Raw genomic sequence first — 20,382 nt, 5'->3', positions numbered from 1 at the left:
ATCAAGATGATAAACTTTCTCAATTATGCCTTGACAAGAAAGAGTAGGTATCTGTTAGGATAAATGGCGAACCGATGCAAAAGCAGAAGTGCTTGTTATTGTGCAACTTAAAAGAACCTTGGGTAGCTTATTAATGCCATTGGCCTGAAGCTGGCTTCTCTAAATTTTGTGAGCTTTGTCCAAAATGATGCATTATAGCCATTCTGTGTGTGTCTGCGCAATTCATCAAAATATAAAACTTATGTTAGCAGCTACTTCCTTAAATAATAACATAAGAATTGCCATACTGGGATAGACTGAAGGTCCATCAAGCCCAGTATTTCCAACAGTGGCCAACCCAGGTCCCAAGTATCTAGCTAGATCCCAAATAATAAAACAGATTTTATGCTGCTTATCCTAGGAATGAGCAGTGGATTTCCCCAAGCCATCTCAGTAATGGCCTATGGACTTCTCTTTTAGGAAATTGTCCAAACCTTTTTTTAAACCCCACAGCATAACTGGTTTCATCGCTTTTTCCGGCAACAAATTTCAGAGTTTAATAACATGTGTGAAGAAATATTTTCTCTGGTTGTTTTAAATCTACTACTTAGCTTCATCACATGCCTCCTAGTTTTAGTATTTTTGGACAAACAAGTGAGTCACATCTACCCTTTCTACTTCACTCAATATTTTATAGACCTCTTATCATATCACCCCTGAGCCATCTCTTTTCCAAGCTGAAAAGCCCTAGCCGCTTTAGCCTTTCCTTATAGGGAAATCATCCCATCCCTTTTATCATTTTCATTGCCCTTCTGTGTATCTTTTCTAATTCCACTATATCTTTTTTCAGATAGGGCAACCAGAATTGCACTCGGTATTCGAGGTACAGTTGTACCATAGAGCAATACAAGGGAATTATAACATTTATCTTTTTCCATTACTTTCCTGCTAATTCCTAACATTCTATTTGCTTTCTTAGCCACTGTTGCTGCACATTGAGCTAAGGATTTCAACACATCTTCAATGATGACATCTAGATCCTTTTCCTGGGCAATGACTCCTAACATGGAACCTGCATCACATAGTTATAGTTCGGGTCACTCTTTCCCACATGCATCACTTTGTACTTGCTCACATTAAATGTCATCTGCCATTTTGATGCTTGATCTCACAAGGTCCTCTTGCAATTTTTCACAATCCTCTTGTGATTTTTTTTTTTTTTTTTTTAATTATTTATTGTTTTATTGAACAAATTATTAAAAATAACTTCTTGTACAGTGTATGATCAAGACAATCAGCAGATATACAAGGAAGCAACTAAAGTAAAGATTTAAAAATAATTTTGCTGCTTAATCAATTTTGAAGTCCCGTATAAAGGATCCAAGATGGTGATCTGAGTGAAAATGAAAAATAATAACAATTTTATCAATTAGGTGGATAGCTGAAAGTGGTTCACAGGAGCAATCTACTTAGGTTAAGTTGTTACTATCTCTCCTTCAAGATGCTTCAAGGAGAGAAAGCCCGTTAACTGTGAAGGTTCAAAGAATACATAATTAGAAGATTTATACTTTACTATACATTTGCATGGATATTGTAATAAGAATGTATCATAGTAACCCCAGATTTAAGAAGCAAAAACTGTTTTCTGCGTTTGTGGGTTTCTTTTGTCACGTCAGGGAATATTTGAACTCTCTGTCCCAAAAATTCTTTGTCTATTTTTTAAATATAACTTTAAAATCCAATTCTTGTCAGGTAGCAGGGCAACTATAACTAGTAAGGTAGCTGGCCTAGCTACCTCTTTCATTGAAGTTTCCAGGATAGTAGTTAAATCTTTATCCCAGGACAAGCAGGCAGCATATTCTTAACGCATGGGTGACGTCACCGACGGAGCCCCGGTACAGACCTTTTTAACTAGAAAGTTCTAGTTGGCCGCACCGCGCATGCGCGAGTGCCTTCCCGCCCGACGGAGGAGTGCGTGGTCCCCAGTTTCTTCGTTTCCGCGGAGCAAAGAAGACGCATGTGTTTTCAACGGCCGTTGAAAAACTAATTTTTGCCTTCCCGCTCGCGTATTTTCTCACTTTTTTCCTATTTTTCTTATTGGATTCCCTTTATTTTTGTTTTCAAAAAAAAAACTCGTCGAGTTTTCATTATTTTTTCAGGCCGGCCCCGGCGGGGCCTGTTGCCACCATACAGGCCTCCGGATTCGATTTTGCAGAGGCCGTGTTTCCCTTCATGCCCCCTCAACCGGGTTTTAAGAAGTGCCAGCAGTGTGCACGCCCGATCTCCCTCACCGACCCACACAATTGGTGCCTCCAGTGCTTGGGTCCAGAGCATCGGGCTGACACCTGCACCCGCTGTGCTACGCTTAAAAAGCGTACTTTGAAAAATCGGCAGATCCAGCAAAATATTTTGTTTGGTACCGGATCTGCCATGGAACCGGCTGTGACGTCGACGGCACCACAAAAGTCGGCACCGACGACATCGACACCACCGGACCCTTCCTCGGGGTCGTTGGGCCCAGGTAAGCCTGCTAAGAAGCCTCCCACTTCCCTTGAGCGCCCTCCTGCCACGGTTGCGACACCGGCCCTCCCGGCACCGCACCGGCCCCGCAAACGCTCCGCTCCGATCTCGGTGAGTGCCTCATCATCGGCCTCCTCATCGCCGGAGCGTAGAGCGGCACCTATGGTACTGAAGAAGAAAAAAGCGGTACCGGTGCCTCCCCTGGACGACCGCATCGCGGCCATACTCCAAACACAGTTACAGGAGCAGCTGCAACAACAGCTCCAACAACTGTTGCCGGCGTTACTGGCACCGCACCTTCCGGTACGAGACCGGTACGAGCCTCACACTGTCCCATCGGTGTCGACCCCCTCGGTACCGATTAATACTTCCATGCCGGTGCTCTTGGCAGAAACACCTACAGTACATACCCGTGATGTTGCCGACCCTGTCCGGTCCCAGGAACGACATCGGTCTTCCTCACCTGGTACCGCCTCGATGCGCTCAGGCAAATCTCCTTCAAAGACCCGCCATGCTGAGCCCTCCACACCGATGTCCAAACGTACGCACCCCGACGTTAGGGACCTAGACTTGTGGGAAGACTCCCCTCACGGTACCGAGGAGGACGCTTCATCAACCGATGAAGAACCCTTAATGACCGACACCGTCTCAAAACCAGAGCAATCCTCTTTCTCCAAATTCCTTAGGGAGATGTCAGCAGCTCTTTCCATTCCCTTAGAGTCCGACTCTAAAAAGTCTCAGGCTTTCCTCGATGCCCTCGACTTTGAGCAACCTCCCAAAGAATTTCTGAAGTTGCCCGTCCACGACATCTTACGGGAAACTTTCTATAAAAACTGGGAAGCTCCCCTCACGGTTCCTGGAGCCCCTCGTAAATTGGATAGCTTGTACCAGGTTATTCCAATCCCAGGGTTTGACAAACCTCAATTGCCCCACGAGTCCCTCCTGGTGGAATCTACTTTGAAAAAATCTCAGGGTTCCAGTGTATATGCCTCCACCCCTCCTGGCAGAGAGGGAAAAACCATGGATAAATTTGGTAAGCGCCTTTTCCAAAATGCCATGTTAGCCAATAGAGCCAACAACTACACCTTCCACTTCTCCTTCTACATGAAGCATCTGGTGCACCAGCTCTCCTCCTTACAGAAATATCTTCCTGAACGTAAGGTCCCTCTTTTCCAGCAACATATTTCCAGCCTCCTCCAACTCAGGAAATTCATGGTTCGCTCCATCTACGACTCATTTGAGCTGACCTCTCACGCATCTGCCATGGCGGTGGCCATGCGCCATTTGGCATGGCTGAGAGTCTCTGACCTAGACATTAACCACCAGGACCGCCTGGCTAACGCACCTTGTCTGGGTGATGAACTCTTCGGAGAGTCCCTGGACTCAACAACCCAGAAACTCTCAGCACATGAGACCAGGTGGGACACTCTGATTAAGCCTAAAAAGAAGACTCCACCTGCTTGCACCTATAGACAGCAGTCTTCCTACCAGCGCAGGTTCTCGGCCATACCTCTCAACCCACCTCAACAGCAGCCGCGCCAACCTCGGCAACAACATCAAACTCAGGCTCGCTCTCAGTCTCACCAACCTGCCAAGCCTCTACCTCCGTCAAAACCATCTCAGCCCTTTTGACTCTTGTCTCCAGGGCATAGCCAGTCTCCCAACATCATTGCCTCTTCCTCAGCCTATCGGAGGTCGCCTCCAACTCTTCCTCAGCCGTTGGGAGGTCATCACATCAGACCAATGGGTCATCAACATCATTCGCCACGGCTACTCTCTCAACTTCCAGACTCTTTCACCAGACAATCCTCCCGTAGAGTCTGCTTCTCACTCCTCCCAAACCCCCCTCCTCCTGAGGGAGGTCCAATCCCTCCTTCTTCTCAATGCCATCGAAGAGGTGCCTCCGGACCAATGGGGTCAGGGATTCTACTCCCGCTACTTCCTGGTTCCCAAGAAGACAGGAGACCTCCGCCCCATCCTCGATTTCAGGGACCTCAACAAGTGTCTGATCAAAGAGAAGTTCAGAATGCTCTCCCTGGCCACGCTTTACCCTCTTCTCTCTCAACACAACTGGCTATGTTCCCTAGACCTCAGAGGCCTACACTCACATCCCCATCCATCTGAATTCACGTCGCTACCTCCGCTTTCAGATTCAGCACCGCCACTATCAGTACAAGGTACTTCCCTTTGGCCTCGCATCATCGCCCAGGGTGTTCACCAAGTGCCTTATTGTGGTGGCGGCCTTCCTCAGGTCTCACAACCTCCAGGTGTTCCCCTACTTGGACGATTGGTTGGTGAAAGCAACTACGTCTCCACTTGTGCTGCAAGCCACTCATCACACCATCTCTTTCCTCCATCTCTTAGGGTTCGAGATCAACTACCCCAAGTCGCATCTGCTTCCCACACAGCGACTTCAGTTCATCGGAGCAGTTCTCGACACCACTCTGATGAGGGCGTTTCTCCCCTTCGACCGACACCGGACCCTGCTCCACCTCTGTCGTCAGGTGCTCCTTCATCAAACCATCCCTGCTCGACAGATGATGGTCCTCTTGGGCCACATGGCCTCGACGGTCCATGTACTTCCTCTGGCACGATTCCACCTCAGGATACCTCAGTGGACTCTAGCCAACCAATGGTCACAGACCACGGATCCTCTTTCTCATCCCATCTCTGTGACATCGTCTCTTCAGCAATCTCTTCAATGGTGGTTGAACTCCTCCAATCTTTCCAGGATCTACTCTTTCATCTACCCCCTCACTCCATGATCATAACCACGGATGCCTCCCCCTATGCGTGGGGAGCTCACCTGGGAGATCTACGCACCCAGGGACTCTGGACCTCTCAGGAGCGTCAACATCACATCAATTTCCTGGAACTCAGAGCCATGTTCTATGCTCTCAAGGCCTTCCAGCACCTTCTCTGCCCTCAGGTTCTTTTCCTGTGCACAGACAATCAAGTCGCCATGTACTACATAAACAAGCAAGGCGGCACCGGATCTCGCCTCCTCTGTCAGGAGGCTCTCCGCATCTGGACCTGGGCCACGGACCACAGTCTCTTCCTCAAGGCTGTCTACATCCAGGGCGAACAGAACTCCCTGGCCGACAATCTCAGCCGCATCCTTCAACCTCACGAGTGGACTCTGGACCCTCCTACACTCCGCTCCATCTTTGCTCGCTGGGGCACTCCACAGGTGGACCTCTTTGCAGCTCCTCACAACCATCAGCTGCCCCAGTTCTGTTCCAGACTCTTCTCTCCTCACCGTCTGGCCCCGGATGCATTCCTGCTCGACTGGACGGATCGGTTCCTCTATGCCTTTCCTCCACTCCCTCTGATGTTGCGGACGTTATACAAACTCCGCAGGGACAGGGCCACCATGATTCTCATCGCTCCTCGGTGGCCTCGCCAACACTGGTTCTCCCTCCTGCTTCAGCTCAGCTCCAGGGAGCCCATTCCTCTTCCTGTGTTTCCTACTCTACTTACACAGCAGCATCAGTCTCTACTACATCCCAATCTGTCTTCGCTCCACCTGACAGCTTGGTTTCTCTCGGGCTGACCTCTCCAGAGAATCTGTCTCAGCCTGTCCGTCGCATTTTGGATGCCTCCAGGAAACCGGCCACTCTCCAATGTTACCATCAGAGGTGGACCTGGTTTTCCTCTTGGTGTCTCCTGCATCATCACGATCCCACCTCATTGGCGGTGGAAACTGTACTGGACTATTTGCTCTCTCTGTCCGATGCTGGCCTCAAGTCTACCTCAATCAGAGTCCACCTCAGTGCCATCACTGCGTTTCATGAGCCTATCCTCGGAAAACCTCTCACGGCTCATCCTCTGGTTTCCCGGTTCATGAGAGGCCTCTTCAATGTCAAACCACCTCTGAAGCCTCCTCCTGTCGTCTGGGACCTGAATGTGGGTTTATCAGCCCTCATGAAACCTCCTTTTGAGCCTCTTGCCACAACTTCGCTCAAACTTCTAACATGGAAGGTGCTTTTCCTCAATGCCATCACCTCTGCCAGGAGGGTTAGTGAGCTGCATGCACTGGTCGCCGATCCACCGTTCACTCTTTTTCACCATGACAAGGTGGTTCTGCGTACCCATCCTAAATTCCTTCCCAAGGTGGTCTCGGCTTTTCACCTCAACCAGTCCATTGTGTTGCCTGTCTTTTTCCCTAAACCCCATTCTCATCCTGGGGAACAGGTGTTGCACACGCTGGATTGTAAGCGTGCCCTTGCATACTACCTTGACCGTACCAGGGCTCATCGCTCGTCTCCTCAGCTCTTTCTGGCCTTCGATCCTAACCGTCTAGGTCGTCCTGTCTCTAAACGGACGCTTTCCAACTGGCTTGCTGCCTGTATTGCGTTCTGTTATGCGCAGGCCGGTCTCTCACTGGAAGGTGCTGTCACGGCCCACAGGGTCAGAGCTATGGCTGCTTCTGTGGCTTTCCTCCGTTCCACGCCCATCGAGGATATCTGCAAGGCTGCCACTTGGTCCTCAGTTCACACGTTCACTACTCACTACTGTCTGGATGCCTTCTCCAGACGGGATGGACACTTCGGCCAATCTGTGTTACAAAATTTATTTTCCTAATGGCCAACCATCCCTCCTCCCTCTCTGTTAGCTTGGAGGTCACCCATGCGTTAAGAATATGCTGCCTGCTTGTCCTGGGATAAAGCACAGTTACTTACCGTAACAGGTGTTATCCAGGGACAGCAGGCAGATATTCTTACGTCCCACCCTCCTCCCCGGGTTGGCTTCTTAGCTGGCTTATCTTAACTGGGGACCACGCACTCCTCCGTCGGGCGGGAAGGCACTCGCGCATGCGCGGTGCGGCCAACTAGAACTTTCTAATTAAAAAGGTCCGTACCGGGGCTCCGTCGGTGACGTCACCCATGCGTTAAGAATATCTGCCTGCTGTCCCTGGATAACACCTGTTACAGTAAGTAACTGTGCTATTTGTTTGCCCTCTACCAGACGCCGCTCCTCTGAGGTTTTTGTAGGAAGATAATAGATTTTTGAAAAGGGAGGAAAATTATCTTCTGGAGCATTGAGTATTTCCACAAAATATTTCTTTAAAACTTCTTTAGCAGAGAGTAAAGGTACTTTTGGAAAATTCAATATTCTAAGATTATTTGTTCAAGTATTATTTTCCAGTATTTCCATCTTTCTTCTTAAGTTGAGATTATCTCTAATTAGGGTCGTTTGCACTTCCTTTACTTCCAATATCTCTTTCGCAACTTTTTCTACGTTAGTCTTTACAACCGTTATATCCTGTTTAAATCAATTTAATTCCTCCCTTTGTTCAAACAGTTTATTGTCTAGATCTTTTATTTGCGGTAACAAAGTCTATCCAAGCGCAGTTACTAAATCCCATAAAGAGTCTAGGGTAACATTGGTAGGTTTAGGCAATGAAAATATACTTGCAGTCATTAATCCAGCTTGTACTGTTCCCGGCGTCTTTTCCCCATATTGGTTTTGTCTTTCATAGTCCCTCGTTGTCTTAACCACCAGAATATTCTCCAGTGCTTCGCACGATTCAGCCTCCCGGGATATAGAGTCTGCCTCTTTGTACTGACTGCTTTTCCGCGGCGAGCTTGCACACTGTGGTTGAGGGAGTGGAGTTCTAGCGTCAGGGCTCGGTGTCGATTCCAGCCCAAGGAGACTCGCGGCAGCCTCACTCCTAGCGCGGTTCCAGTGGGCGATTCCCTGAATGTGCCGACTCCTGGCAAAAACATCTTAAGAAATCATCCAGTCGCTTGTGTGTGTGTGTGTGGGGGGGGGTCTCTGAGCGCATCGAGGCTCCAGATGCACTTTTTCCTCTCCGCTTCGGCATCAGGTTTGTCAGGAAGGAAAGGTAACTGACGAATTCTGTGAGCGTCTCTCCCACACTCGGCTTCTCGCAGCCATCTTGAATCTAATCCTCTTGTGATTTAACAACTTTTGTCATCAGCAAATTTAATTATCTCACTAGTTAGTCCCATCTCTAGATCACTGAAAAATATGGTAAAAAGCAGCGGTCTCAGCACAGACCCCTGGGCAACCCTACTATTTACCCTTCTCCGTTCAGAATATTGACCATTTAAACCTGCTCTCTGTTTTCTGTCTTTTAACCAAATTTTTAATGGGCAATATTGTATGCATTTTAGATTCAAATAATTGCCTGCTGCATTGCTGTGCACTGTGTCCAGGCAGCGAGGCACTTGAGGATTATTTGTCTGAAATGTTCAAGGATTCAAACTCTGATGACCCATTTGCATTCAAAAAGAGTGTCCATACTGACCTTGATATCTAGATGTCAGTTGAGCACTGAGGACTTCTTGACCACTTGACATGGAATGTCCCTTTAATAAAATAAGTGTGTAAATTTAAGAGAATTTGTTTGTTTTTATCTTCATGAAGATAAAAAAGAAAATCCAACAAATCTGCAGTGAAAATGCGATAAACCAAGGACAAAGGAAGGAACTGCAGATAGATGTATAAGATACAGACAAAGTTTAAAAGTGGTCTATTTGTACGCAACAATCTGTTGGTTTGTTATAAATAAACTTTGTATGTATCTTATACATCTATCTGCAGTTCCTTTCTTTGTCCTTTATTCACCATTTGAATGTGGCATGAAGATAAAAACATACTGTCACAAATGATGGCCACTGATTTGTTAATGCAAGGTTGCAACAGGGTGTTAGATTACTTTGTTTCAACAATTTTTATTGATGACTGCACAACAGAACAAATAAAAGAACATCATAGTCCAACACGTCATCCAGTTTTCTTAACAACAAAATAGAACCAATTCCCCTCCCCCCCACACTACCACCAACCCAAAAAACACTATTCCCACCCCCAAGAACTCTTTACTCCATAAATTCTGCCCACTTGGGAATAAAATGGTAACTAAGGTACCTATACTGCCATAAATATACATAGTCTGTACGCAATCTCTTGTTGTCTTTGGCAATCCTACCTTTACAATGAAACAATGTGTTTTATTGAGGACTGCACAAACCAGGTCAGAAATCAATAGAGCAGTATTGACTCACAGTCACCGAAAAGTGATAGACAAGAAATAGAACCCCCCTCCTTTCTCCATGCGACCCCCCCCTTCCTATTCAAAACTAAATAGTGACACTACGTTTGTTCAGAGAACGAAACCATAAGCACATAACTATTACCTTCCACCCAGTGAACACCCCACCTCTCCCTTGGGCTCATACTAGATAACTGCTCCCCAATCCTAATGCCCTATACTGCTACCTCTCCCATGAGTCATCCCCCCAGACCCTATCCCATCCCTCCCACATAGAAGCTAACCTTCAAGCAAGGTTCCAAAATCTAACACAACGCCACTCATAACTCATTAAGCAAAATGCTGCGTCCTCTGGAATGTAACTGCTCTAAATAAGGCCCCCAAATTTTTAAGTAGAGCCGTCTCCCCTTCCACTTCCCTTGAACATCCTTCGCCTCCCAACTGGCCAATTGATGGAGCAAATTACGCCAGTGCCAATAAGAGGGAATGTTGGCAGACAGCCAACATTGCAATATGCACTTACGTGCCACAGCCAACATTGCAATATGCACTTACGTGCCACCAAACTCATTTTGCGACATAACAGAGTTAGAGCAGCTGGCACAGCCCCAAATGCACGCGAGATATCCAAGACCAACTGAGACTCTGTTCCCTCAATAGGCTTCCATGTTGCCCTTTGCATAAAGCCCACCACTCGGTTCCATTATTGTCTGATTCGAGGGCAGTCACAAAAGCATGCTCCAGAGAGGGAAGGGGTGCTGCTTCTGCACCCCCAATCATGAGAGGGAGCTGCTGGACACTCGATCGCAAGGAGGGCTGCTGACCAGGATGGGTGGGTAGGAGGCAACTTGCAGCAGATACTTTACTGTGGGGACAAGGCCAGTTACTGTTCCATGGGTCGGTGAATGGCCTTGTCCCCGTACCCCCGGCAGCCAGCTAGCCGCAAGTAACAGTCACTGTGTCATTCTCTATTAAGAATATAATCTTTTGAAAACAGCCTAGGCTGGAAGGTGGCATTACCCGCAATAGGTATATATTTAGAAGAATGAGCAGGTAGACCATTATATGTTTCATAATATCCCAAGCAAAATGGGGCTAGTTTGAGTAAAATGTATTGCTTCACCCCCCCACACACACACCACACACACACACACACACACACAAGACTTGACAGAAGTCAGTTATTAACTTTGCTACTAGGACCTGACAACTATGACCAAATATCAATACGGGAGTATTTATAATTTGTGAAACTTTTGCTTCTTATCTGTCTTAGCTTCTGAATAGGTTTGGCCTGGACAAAGTCTATGAGGGACAGGTTGAGGTAACCGGCGATGAATATAATGTAGAAAGCATCGATGGTCAGCCTAGTGCTTTTACTTGCTATCTGGATGCAGGCCTTGCAAGAACTACTACTGGAAACAAAGTGTTTGGAGCCCTAAAGGGAGCAGTCGATGGTGGTTTGTCAATTCCTCACAGGTAAGCAAATGTTTTCAAAGTACAAATAATTCTGCAAATGTGAGTAGCATTGTTAATTTGTGATGGTAATTCCTTTTTTTTATTTTTTTTCTGACACCTTTCTGACTTGGGTGGATGCAGGTATTTTGCTAGGATTTGTACTGGGATTTGGAAGGGTGATTTATGCTTTAAAAATCAGAGCTAAAATTCTGTCTTGTGTGCTGCCCTCCTATCCCCAATACCAGTGAAATGGGAGGAGGGTTTGGGCTGCTATTGGAACTCTTTAAGTGCAGTAACTTTAGTCAAAGCCATGTTGACTGTGTCTTTAAACTGTCTTGAGTTGAATAACACTGTTCTTACATATATATACAGGAGTTCCGTACATAGGTGATCAATCCATGCTTGTGAACCACTTGCAGAAGGGTGTCAATTGCATCTTTCAGATCCTCCTCCTTCACCAGTGGAGTATAGTTCCCTCTTCAGTTTTCCTTTTGCATGCGAATCAAGGTATTCTGATCTGCTCTGTTTTGGTTTTTATTGTTTTTGGGGTCTTTTTACTTCATTTTCGGAAGGCTTTGATGCCAGAGAACCCCATATTTGGGGCTGCTCTGCCTGGGAGAGAACGCAGGATGGACTGCAGCTTGCAGAGCAATCCCCAGATGTACCTAATGAGCCAGCTTGCTTTGTGTTACTTGAAGGCTTGGGATACAAAGGTAGGGGAGGGACATTAAGGTGGGCAGACTAGATGGGCCGTGGGCCCTTATCTGCCGTCTATTTCTATGTTTCTATGAATCCCTTTGGTTTTCAGGGAGTCAGCTGCATTTTATTTCTCTCCCCCCTCCGTTGCGCCATGAGGATTTGTGGGGTTGAGCCTTCAGTCAGTTCTGATCTGACAAGCAGCCTGAAGATTTTCAGGTCTGGACTGTTTCACAAGAATTAGAGGCAGAAAGTTCTCTTCTTCATTCAGGCAACAGCAGCACTGTGAGTACAGCCCATTGTTCCCTATGGAGAAAATCGGTGTGGGAGGGGATTATAAAAAAGTAGAATTTAAGAGTTTCTAGGGCCAGAGATAGGGTCCCCCACCTCCTAACCACTTTCTGTGAGGTATTTTTTAACTTTTAAGGGAAGCTACCATGGGCTGCTTTTGGTGTGATTTTCTGACAGTGACCATCTTGGATTTAAAAAAATCTTTTACTGAAGCCACCATCTGCCTCTAAACCCCTTGATTTGGCTCAGAATGACTGGGATTGACTCATCAGGCTGTTCTACCACTGTATTATAACAGTTTTGTGCGGGATGGTTGGCCGAGGGGCATCTGTTTGCGCTTCCGGAGGGTGTGATAGGACAGAGTACTTTACAGGGTTTCAAAGAGAAATTGGATAAATTCTTGAAAGAGGAAGTTATTGAAGGATATGGATAGGGAAGATATAGGATGAAGAAGGGTACAGTTAGAAGGATATAGATAAGGTGGGATAAAAAAAAAAAAGGATTGAAGGAATAGAGGGGTACAAATAGAAGATTACTACGCAGGTCGTAGACCGGATGGGCCGCCGCGCGAGCGGACTGCTGGGCACGATGGACCTCTGGTCTGACCAAGCAGAGGCACTTCTTATGTTACCGCAGCACACATGAGGGAGGGGTAGCTTCTCCTAGTCCTCTTGTGCTGGGGAACTGCAGGGGGGCTGAGTTAAAGGAAGAAAATCCCTCCTGGAGTCCTCAAATAGTGAAGGTGCAAAACGCAAGTGTACAGACACTGCGGAACCCAAGAGGAAGCCAGTCAGGTCCTGCAGGGGTCCTTGGGGCCTCCTGTCCAAGAATTTACTCCAGAATTTGTGAACCCTCAATGGAAAGCTTATTTGATGGACTTGGGATGCACTGTGCTGCTTAGGGGGGGTGCCAGTATCAGACCGAAGAATGATGCCTTTTCAGGGGGTGTCTCCTCCGTGCTGGAGGCGAGCTCCCAGCCTGTTTGACCAAGCAGAGCAGGACTTCCTGGAGGATTCTAGTTCCCTGTCAGGGATCGGGAGTCAAGAGGTGATCATTGCTCTTGATCAGGGAGACAATCCATTAGTGCGGCAACACTGACTGTTGGCTACTGTTCCACGTGTCATTACGGATATGCTCAGGGAGTTGAAATTGGAGCCTCAGCAGCCATTCACCTCACAGCGCATGGTCATGAGTGACACGAATGCTCAGACCACCTTTTTTTTTTTTTCCCCTTGCATCTGGATATCACCTTTCTGGTCACTGAACAATGGGACATTCTGGAAGGCTCCTTAAAAGTGGCCAAAACTATATCCGTACTTTACCCTGTGGCTTCAGAATTTCAGCAGTTGTTTAGTCAGCCAAAGGTAGATTCCATGATGACTCAGGTAACTAAACGTACCTTCTCCCTTGTGAGGGAGGAGTGGTTAAAGGATGCACAAGATTGCAAGGTGGGTGTGATTCTTAAGAAACAATTTGAAGCACTAGCTTTGGAGATCAAAATGGCAGCAGCAGTCTCATTTGTGGCACGTGCTTGCCACACCAGGTTATGGCAAGGTCCAGCCGAGGAGGACAACATCTGCCTCTATCTTGTGCTGGGGGGGTGGATATATGTGATAGACACTCTATATGACATCATTAGTCATGAGCAAGGTGTCTGTGTATGCAGTTTCTGCCTGCCACATGCTCTGGCTCAGACAATGGGCGAGCATTTCAGCCTCCAAAGCCACCTTAAATAGACTGTCCTTCAAAAAGAGCAGATGCTCTGACCTTATGGCCAGATTGTCGCCCCAAATCTTTGCCTGATAGCAGACCTCACCAACCTGTAGGGGGTGACAGAGGCAATTTTCATCCTTCATGACATTCCCGCCAATTCTGTGCAGGTTCCTTCGCTTAGAGATCTTATCAGGAGTTCAGAAAGCGGTTTGACAAATCTAGCCACCAGCAACCCTTAGGGTTTTACGTCGGCACAATCTCCAAGAAATCAGGTCAATAATGTTGTGTCAGCTGCCACGCTTCCACAAATTGATGGAAGTCTGTCCGCATTCTGGGAGCGAATTTCCTCAGATATTATTTGAAAGGGTCACTAGATCAGATTTTATTGCCCTCCTTCAGATCTGTTTATTGGTTCTCCAGTCGGACAGCCAGAAAAGGTGGCCAGGGTTCGTGTGATGGTGCAAAGGCTATTGGATATTCAAGCTATAGAACCAAATCCCAAATAAGAATTGGGCTCTGGCAGATACTCCATAGTGCCCAAGAAGGACACTGAAGATTTGGAGTCCAATCCTGGACCTAAAGTCCATAAAAGCAGTGCTGAGAGTACCACACTTCCACATGGAGATGGTTCAGTTCATCATTGTGGCGGTGGCTCCAGGGGAATTTCTAGCCTTTCTAGATCTGACAGAGGTATACCTTCATATTCCTATATACAATAAATATGCATAATCTCATTGTCCTTTAGACATCTGCCCTTTAACAATATTTAGAACTGCACCAACACATTTTAAGACAGATGTGCTAACTTGGATTAGTTCATTATTACAACATGGTGATCTTCCAATAAATTTAGGTCATATAATAATCACTCCAATAATTAAGGATCCAAAGGCCCTGATTCTGCAAAGTACATCCTGATTGTAGGCAGCTATAGGCATCCTACAGCTGTCTAATCAGCCAATCAGGATGCACGTTTTCTAAAAAAAATGCTCCCCAGGCAGGCCGCCTACATTGAAGGCGCCTCCTGGAGCCTAGGGAGGCCCACAAGCCTGTCTAAGCTCCCCTAAGGCTAGGCGGTAGCCTTAGGCAAACCTAGGTGGCCCTGCACGTCTCCCTAGCAGAGCGGGAAATGCTTACAATGTAGGCTAGCAAAATGCTGGCCTACATGGTAAGTAGATGCGGCCGCTATATTTTATCGCGGCAAGAGATTTCCCTGCCACGATTAGTATAGCGTCCGCAGCTAAAGTTGCCAGTCCCCCCAACCCCCCCCCCCCCCCGGATGTTCGCGGCAGGAGGGTGCCCAACCCTGCTGTTAAAAACAAATCAACTGAACACTAAATCATCCAAAGTGAGGTACATCAGCTATGACTTATATTAAGGGGTTTATTAAGGGCTCCTTTTACTAAGCTGCGCTAGCAGTTTTAGCACACGCTACAATGCCACGCACGCTAGACGCTAACACCTCCATTGAGCTGGCGTTAGTTTTTCTGCGTAGCGTGGAGGTTAGCGCATGTTATAAACGCTACCTCTGCTTAGTAAAAGGAGCCCTAAGTCTCACCCAATCAATTTGCACAAAGAAACATTGTAATAAGATTTTACTAAACATTTCAGTCAAAGAATTCAAATTAGCGCTATTCTATGTTCAGAAGTTCATTTAACAGCACTTTAAAGTTCAATGCTTGTTCAATGAAATGAAACGGACTCACCACTCTAGCATCCTTTCATTCTTGGTGCTAGGATTTCTCTGCTAATGCGCTGCTTTTACTGGCATCTTTTTTTTAAAGCCCTTCACACATGCGCAGACTAATTCATTTTGCTCGTGTGCAGTAAGTTCTTATCACGCCAAATTAGACTGTCAATGGAATTTTAAACAACCTTCACTATTCAATAAAAACTTAATATATCAACTCTATTTAACTAAATAACTCCTTTAAAAAGACTCATTGAACTAAGAAAATCAACATAATTGAAATTAATAAAATCGATCACCAACGTGCACAATTCATTTTGCTCATGCACAGTGAGGTCTTACCACGCTAGTTTAAATAATTTATAAAACTTCAAATACATATACCTGTTCATTAAAAACTTAATATATTGATTCTATGTACCTAAATACCCCTTAAAAACTCATCAAGCTAAAAAATATCATAAAATAAATCTCCAACGTGCACAATTACCTCACCTCACTTAATCATAAGGATTACATATAACCATCTAGTGTAGACCATGAAAATATACTAGATGGTTATATGTAATCTTTATGAGAGAGAGAAAGAAATGTAGAAGACAGGAAAGCAGAAAAAAAAGAAACTGAAACAGACTTGATAGAAAAATAAATCTTTAGACAACCAAAGGTAAAAAAGGAATTTACTGACTGAAATATGTTAGATTTGGGAAATTTATTTCTGGTTTTATTTCTTCACTGTTGAAGTACTTGCTGACCTTTGCTTTAGCTGTTGGTGATCCCCAAGTACCACCAGATGAGGACCTCCTCCAAAAGTGACCAGAACTCCCTTCTACCAAGCGTAGCAGTCACTGGCAGCATCTTTGAGCCATTAAGGTGCAAGTATCTCTGACTTAAGGACTCTGCTGCTGCTTGCCAAGCTTGGTAAAAGGGATTTTTGTCCATCTTCAGAGGAACTCTTCAGCTGACATAGCTTGAGGGTCCTCATCAGCTGGAGTATTTATATTTTATATTTACATAATAGAGGCTCGGACAGAGACCCATTTACATGTATTGTTCCCAGTTAATATTTCCAAATTACTAAAGTGTCTTTGCTTATTTGTAAATGGTCTCTACCAGAGCCTCTAATTCAGTAGCATAATTAAATGAAATAACTACTTCTGAAGATTATGGTGGGCAGGGACAGAAGAGATTACTTGCGGGGACAGATTTGATTCCTTTAGGGATGGATTTGATTTCTGTCCCCATGCAGCTCTCTTTTTCTAGACCTCATGGTGAAGATGGTATTTTCAAAAATGTAAATTTCGCTGCTCTCTTTATAACCATTAATTCTTACTATAGTTTTCCTTTCTTTAAAATTTTTGTAAACCGTGCCGAGCACTATCTTTATAGAGAATATGCTTTATATAAGCTTAAAGTTTAATTTAGTATTCTTAATTGCAATAGTCTCTGCGAGATAGATATTGGAATTGTAGGCTCTTCCTTCCAGAGAACCCTTCCTAAGGATCTCAGAGGCTGGGATTTCTCTGTGCACAGTACCTTCTTTCCTACCAAAGGTTGTCAGCTTTTCGTGTCAACCAAGAGATTCTTTTACACAATTTTTATCCTACGGGTTTAAACAAGCAAGATGAGGTCTTGCAGATGCTAGATGTGTGAAGAGTTCTTCTCCACTACCTGGAAAGGACAATTCTTGTACAATCCCTCTAGTGGTCGAAGCTAAGAAGGATACAAGATCCCACGAGTTTAGCCTCCAGAGGAGATTTACAAGAAGGAAGATTAGCAGAGGTAAGAAACCTAATCTTTCAATGGGCCTCGTCTTCCTGACCATCTGTTGTGCTTACTAGCCAATCCAGATTTGGTAGATCAGCTTCCAAGGCTTCTATCACCAGATTAATTTGCATGGCAATTTTGTCAGCATACATTGGCTGTGGCAAACAGCCGCCTATTTCTGTCAAAACTCTCATTCAACCAGAAGTGTGGCATCTTCATGGATGGAGTCCTGGGCAGTTCCGTCTGAACAGTTCTGTCTGAAGAGATCTGTAGAGCAGCTACTTGGTCTACAAAATTTTATACAGTGAACATGGAGGCTCAAGAGCATACCACTTTTGGGTACTCGGTCTTATGGGTAGGCTCATCTGTCCCTCCCTAAATGTTTGGCACTGCTTTGGTACATCACCTAATGTATGGACTCTTGTGTATATGTAACAGAATGAAAGATTAGGTTTTTACCTGGATAATCTTGTTTCTGTTAATATATACAGGAGTCCGTATAGCCCACCCTGTGCATTCTGCAGTTTGCCTGCTTTCTGCTTCGCACAACTCTGGTGTGGAACTGTGGTTCTTCAGTTGGATTAACATGTATGTTTAACTTACTAATAAAGTACTGAGTTACTGAGCTTTGCAGTTCCTTATGTGTTAGTAGTAGTTGCACACAGCAGGTTGGCTCACTGATAACATCTATGTTGCTAATAATTGTTCTTTGTCATGAGTTACAGAGCAAAAGAGAAATATGTTATTTCCAGGGTAGTTCCCTGTGCTCCTCCTCCTCTTTTCTTCTATTTCAGTGGAGCTCGATTGTTTTGGTACAAACTGAAAAGGGAGCTATACTTCTGTTGAAGGAGGAGCTACAAGAAGTGATTGATATCCTTCTGCAAGTGGTTTGCGAGCATGGATATATCACCTAATGTATGGACTCGTTTGTATATTAACAGAAACAAGATTATCCAGGTAAGGACCTAATCTTTGATTTATAGTAGTTTCTACCATTTACTTAGCACTGACATCAGGATCATTAGTCTGTAGTTTCTTGGATCTCTCCTGGAACTCTTAAAAATCAGCATTAAATTGGTCACCCTTCAATCTTCAGATATCATTGATGACTTTAATGCCACTACTACTACTACTTACGGTAATTCTGAAGTGCTACTAGACATACGCAGCACGCTACACAAACATGTAAGAGAGAGTCCCCGCTCAAATCTATTCAAAGATAGGCCAAATAAAGGTATAGGGAATCTAATTATGGGGATGATTAAAACATGAGATTGAACCAGTGAATGGGTTGGTTAAAAGTAGCATGACATCAAATTAGGAAGTCTATTTCAGGTGAATAGTGCATCAATATGGAAGGAATGGTCTCTGGAGTGGACAGTGGAGAAGGGTACAGAAAGGGTGACTAAATGAATGAATGGTGTTCCCAGGGAGAAATTAGAGGAGCTGCAGAATGAATGGGACTGTAAGTCAGTAAGAGGAGCCAATGAGGGATTATGTGAGTGTACTGAAACCGGTGGAAGATGATTATATCTAATAGCAGATCTGCAATTTCATTTTTCATTTTTTTCAGTGCTCCTGAGGTGTATACTGTAGTTTTGAGACCAGATGATTGCTATTCTTAGTTTGTTGATTTGGTCTATTTTATCTTCCAGATTTACCTAAATTTTCCTTTGAATTACTACCTTTAATATTATTTATCCCAGGACAAGCAGGCAGCATATTCTTGACTGATGGGTGACGGCACCGACGGAGCCCCGGTACGGACACTTTTAGAGTGATTGCACTCTAAGAACTTGGAAAGTTCTAGAGACCGCACCGCGCATGCGCGAGTGCCTTCCCGCCCGACCCCAACGCGCGGTCCCTCAGTTTCTTAGTTTCCGCGGAGCTAAGAAGTCGCATTTTCAACGGCTGTTGAAAAATTTTTTCATTCGCCTTCCCGCTCGCGTAAACTTTTTCGGGTTCTTTTTGCCCTTCCATTTTTCTTTCTTTAAAAAAAAAAAAAAAAAAATTTTCTCTTGTTTTGTCGAGTTTTCTTAATTTGACCCGGCGGGGCCTACTGCCATTATCGAGGCCTCGGCCTTCGATTTGGCAGAAGCCGTTTTTCCGTTCATGCCCCCTCAGCCCGGGTTCAAGAAGTGCCAGCGGTGTGCACGGCCTATTTCCCTAACAGACCCGCACAACTGGTGCCTTCAGTGTCTGGGTCCGGAACATCAGGCCTCTACCTGCACCCGCTGTGCCACTTTGAAAAAGCGGACTCTCAAAAATCGAGAGATACAGCAGAGACTGCTTTTCGGCACCGACATGTCCGATCCCACGTCTTCGGCGCCGGTCTCGGTACCTGTTTCGTCGGCACCCACCTCATCGACGCCACGCGATACCGCGTCGACGTCGCAGCATGCAGGTAAGCCGGCTAAGAAGCCTTCCCCGCTGGAACGTCCTCCGGTCTCCATTGCAGAGAGTCCAATCCTGCCGACCGTGAGGCGCCAGCGGAAGCGCTCCGCCCCTATTGAGGTGAGTCCCTCGACATCGGGCTCCTCATCTCCGGGGCGTCGAGCGGCACCGCAGGTACCGCAGAAGAAAAAAGCGGTACCGGTGCCCTCCCTTGATGATCGCATTGCGGCCATCTTGCAGGTACAGCTGAAGGAACAGCTCAAACAACTCCTTCCAGCTCTCCTGACACCGAGCCCTCCGGTATCGGTCCCCACTGAGCAACCGGTACCGATCGTGGAACAGTCTGTATTGTCACCATCCACTCCTTCGGTACCGGTACACTTGGCCTCATCGGCATCGATGCCTGTCCTCGCACCGGAGCCCAGGTCTCATCACCAATCGGTTCAGACATCGGCTCCGGTGCGACCGATAACATCGCCCGGTACCGCGTCGGTGAGGTCGGGTAAGTCGGTACAGAAGTCCCGACACCGAGAACCATCCACCCCTGAGTCTCGGGACCGTGGTCCCCATGTTCGAGACCCTGATCTGTGGGGCGACTCTGAAGAACCCCTTCAGTCAGAAGGTGAGTGTTCATCAGAGGAAGACGAGCCTGTTCTGCAGGATATTTCCTCCAAACCTGATTCCACCTCTTTCTCTTCTTTTTTAAGAGATATGTGTGAATCTCTTTCCATTCCTTTGGAGGCTGAGTCTAAAAAGTCCAAAGCTTTTTTGGACGCTCTTGATTTTGACCAGCCTCCAAAGGAATTCTTGAAACTCCCTTTACATGACATCCTGAGGGAGACCTTTTACAAGA

At 45.9% G+C, this 20,382-nt stretch overlaps 1 protein-coding gene across 1 annotated transcript in view; it reads left to right on the top strand.

The window, feature by feature from the left end:
- The window catches only part of RPL5 (ribosomal protein L5), a 66,336-nt gene that overhangs the window by 23,666 nt on the left and 22,288 nt on the right, over window positions 1–20,382 (top strand). The window contains exon 5 of the mRNA XM_033916346.1: window positions 10,797–10,999. Within this exon, the coding sequence (XP_033772237.1) occupies window positions 10,797–10,999 (203 nt within the window). The remainder of the gene's footprint in view (window positions 1–10,796; window positions 11,000–20,382) is intronic.

Source organism: Geotrypetes seraphini, chromosome 12 (assembly GCF_902459505.1).
Source record: "Geotrypetes seraphini chromosome 12, aGeoSer1.1, whole genome shotgun sequence".
In the NCBI taxonomy this organism is placed as follows: Eukaryota; Metazoa; Chordata; class Amphibia; order Gymnophiona; family Dermophiidae; genus Geotrypetes; species Geotrypetes seraphini.
The sequence above is the reverse complement of the archived record's forward strand: the minus strand, read 5'-3'. Positions and strand labels throughout refer to the sequence as shown.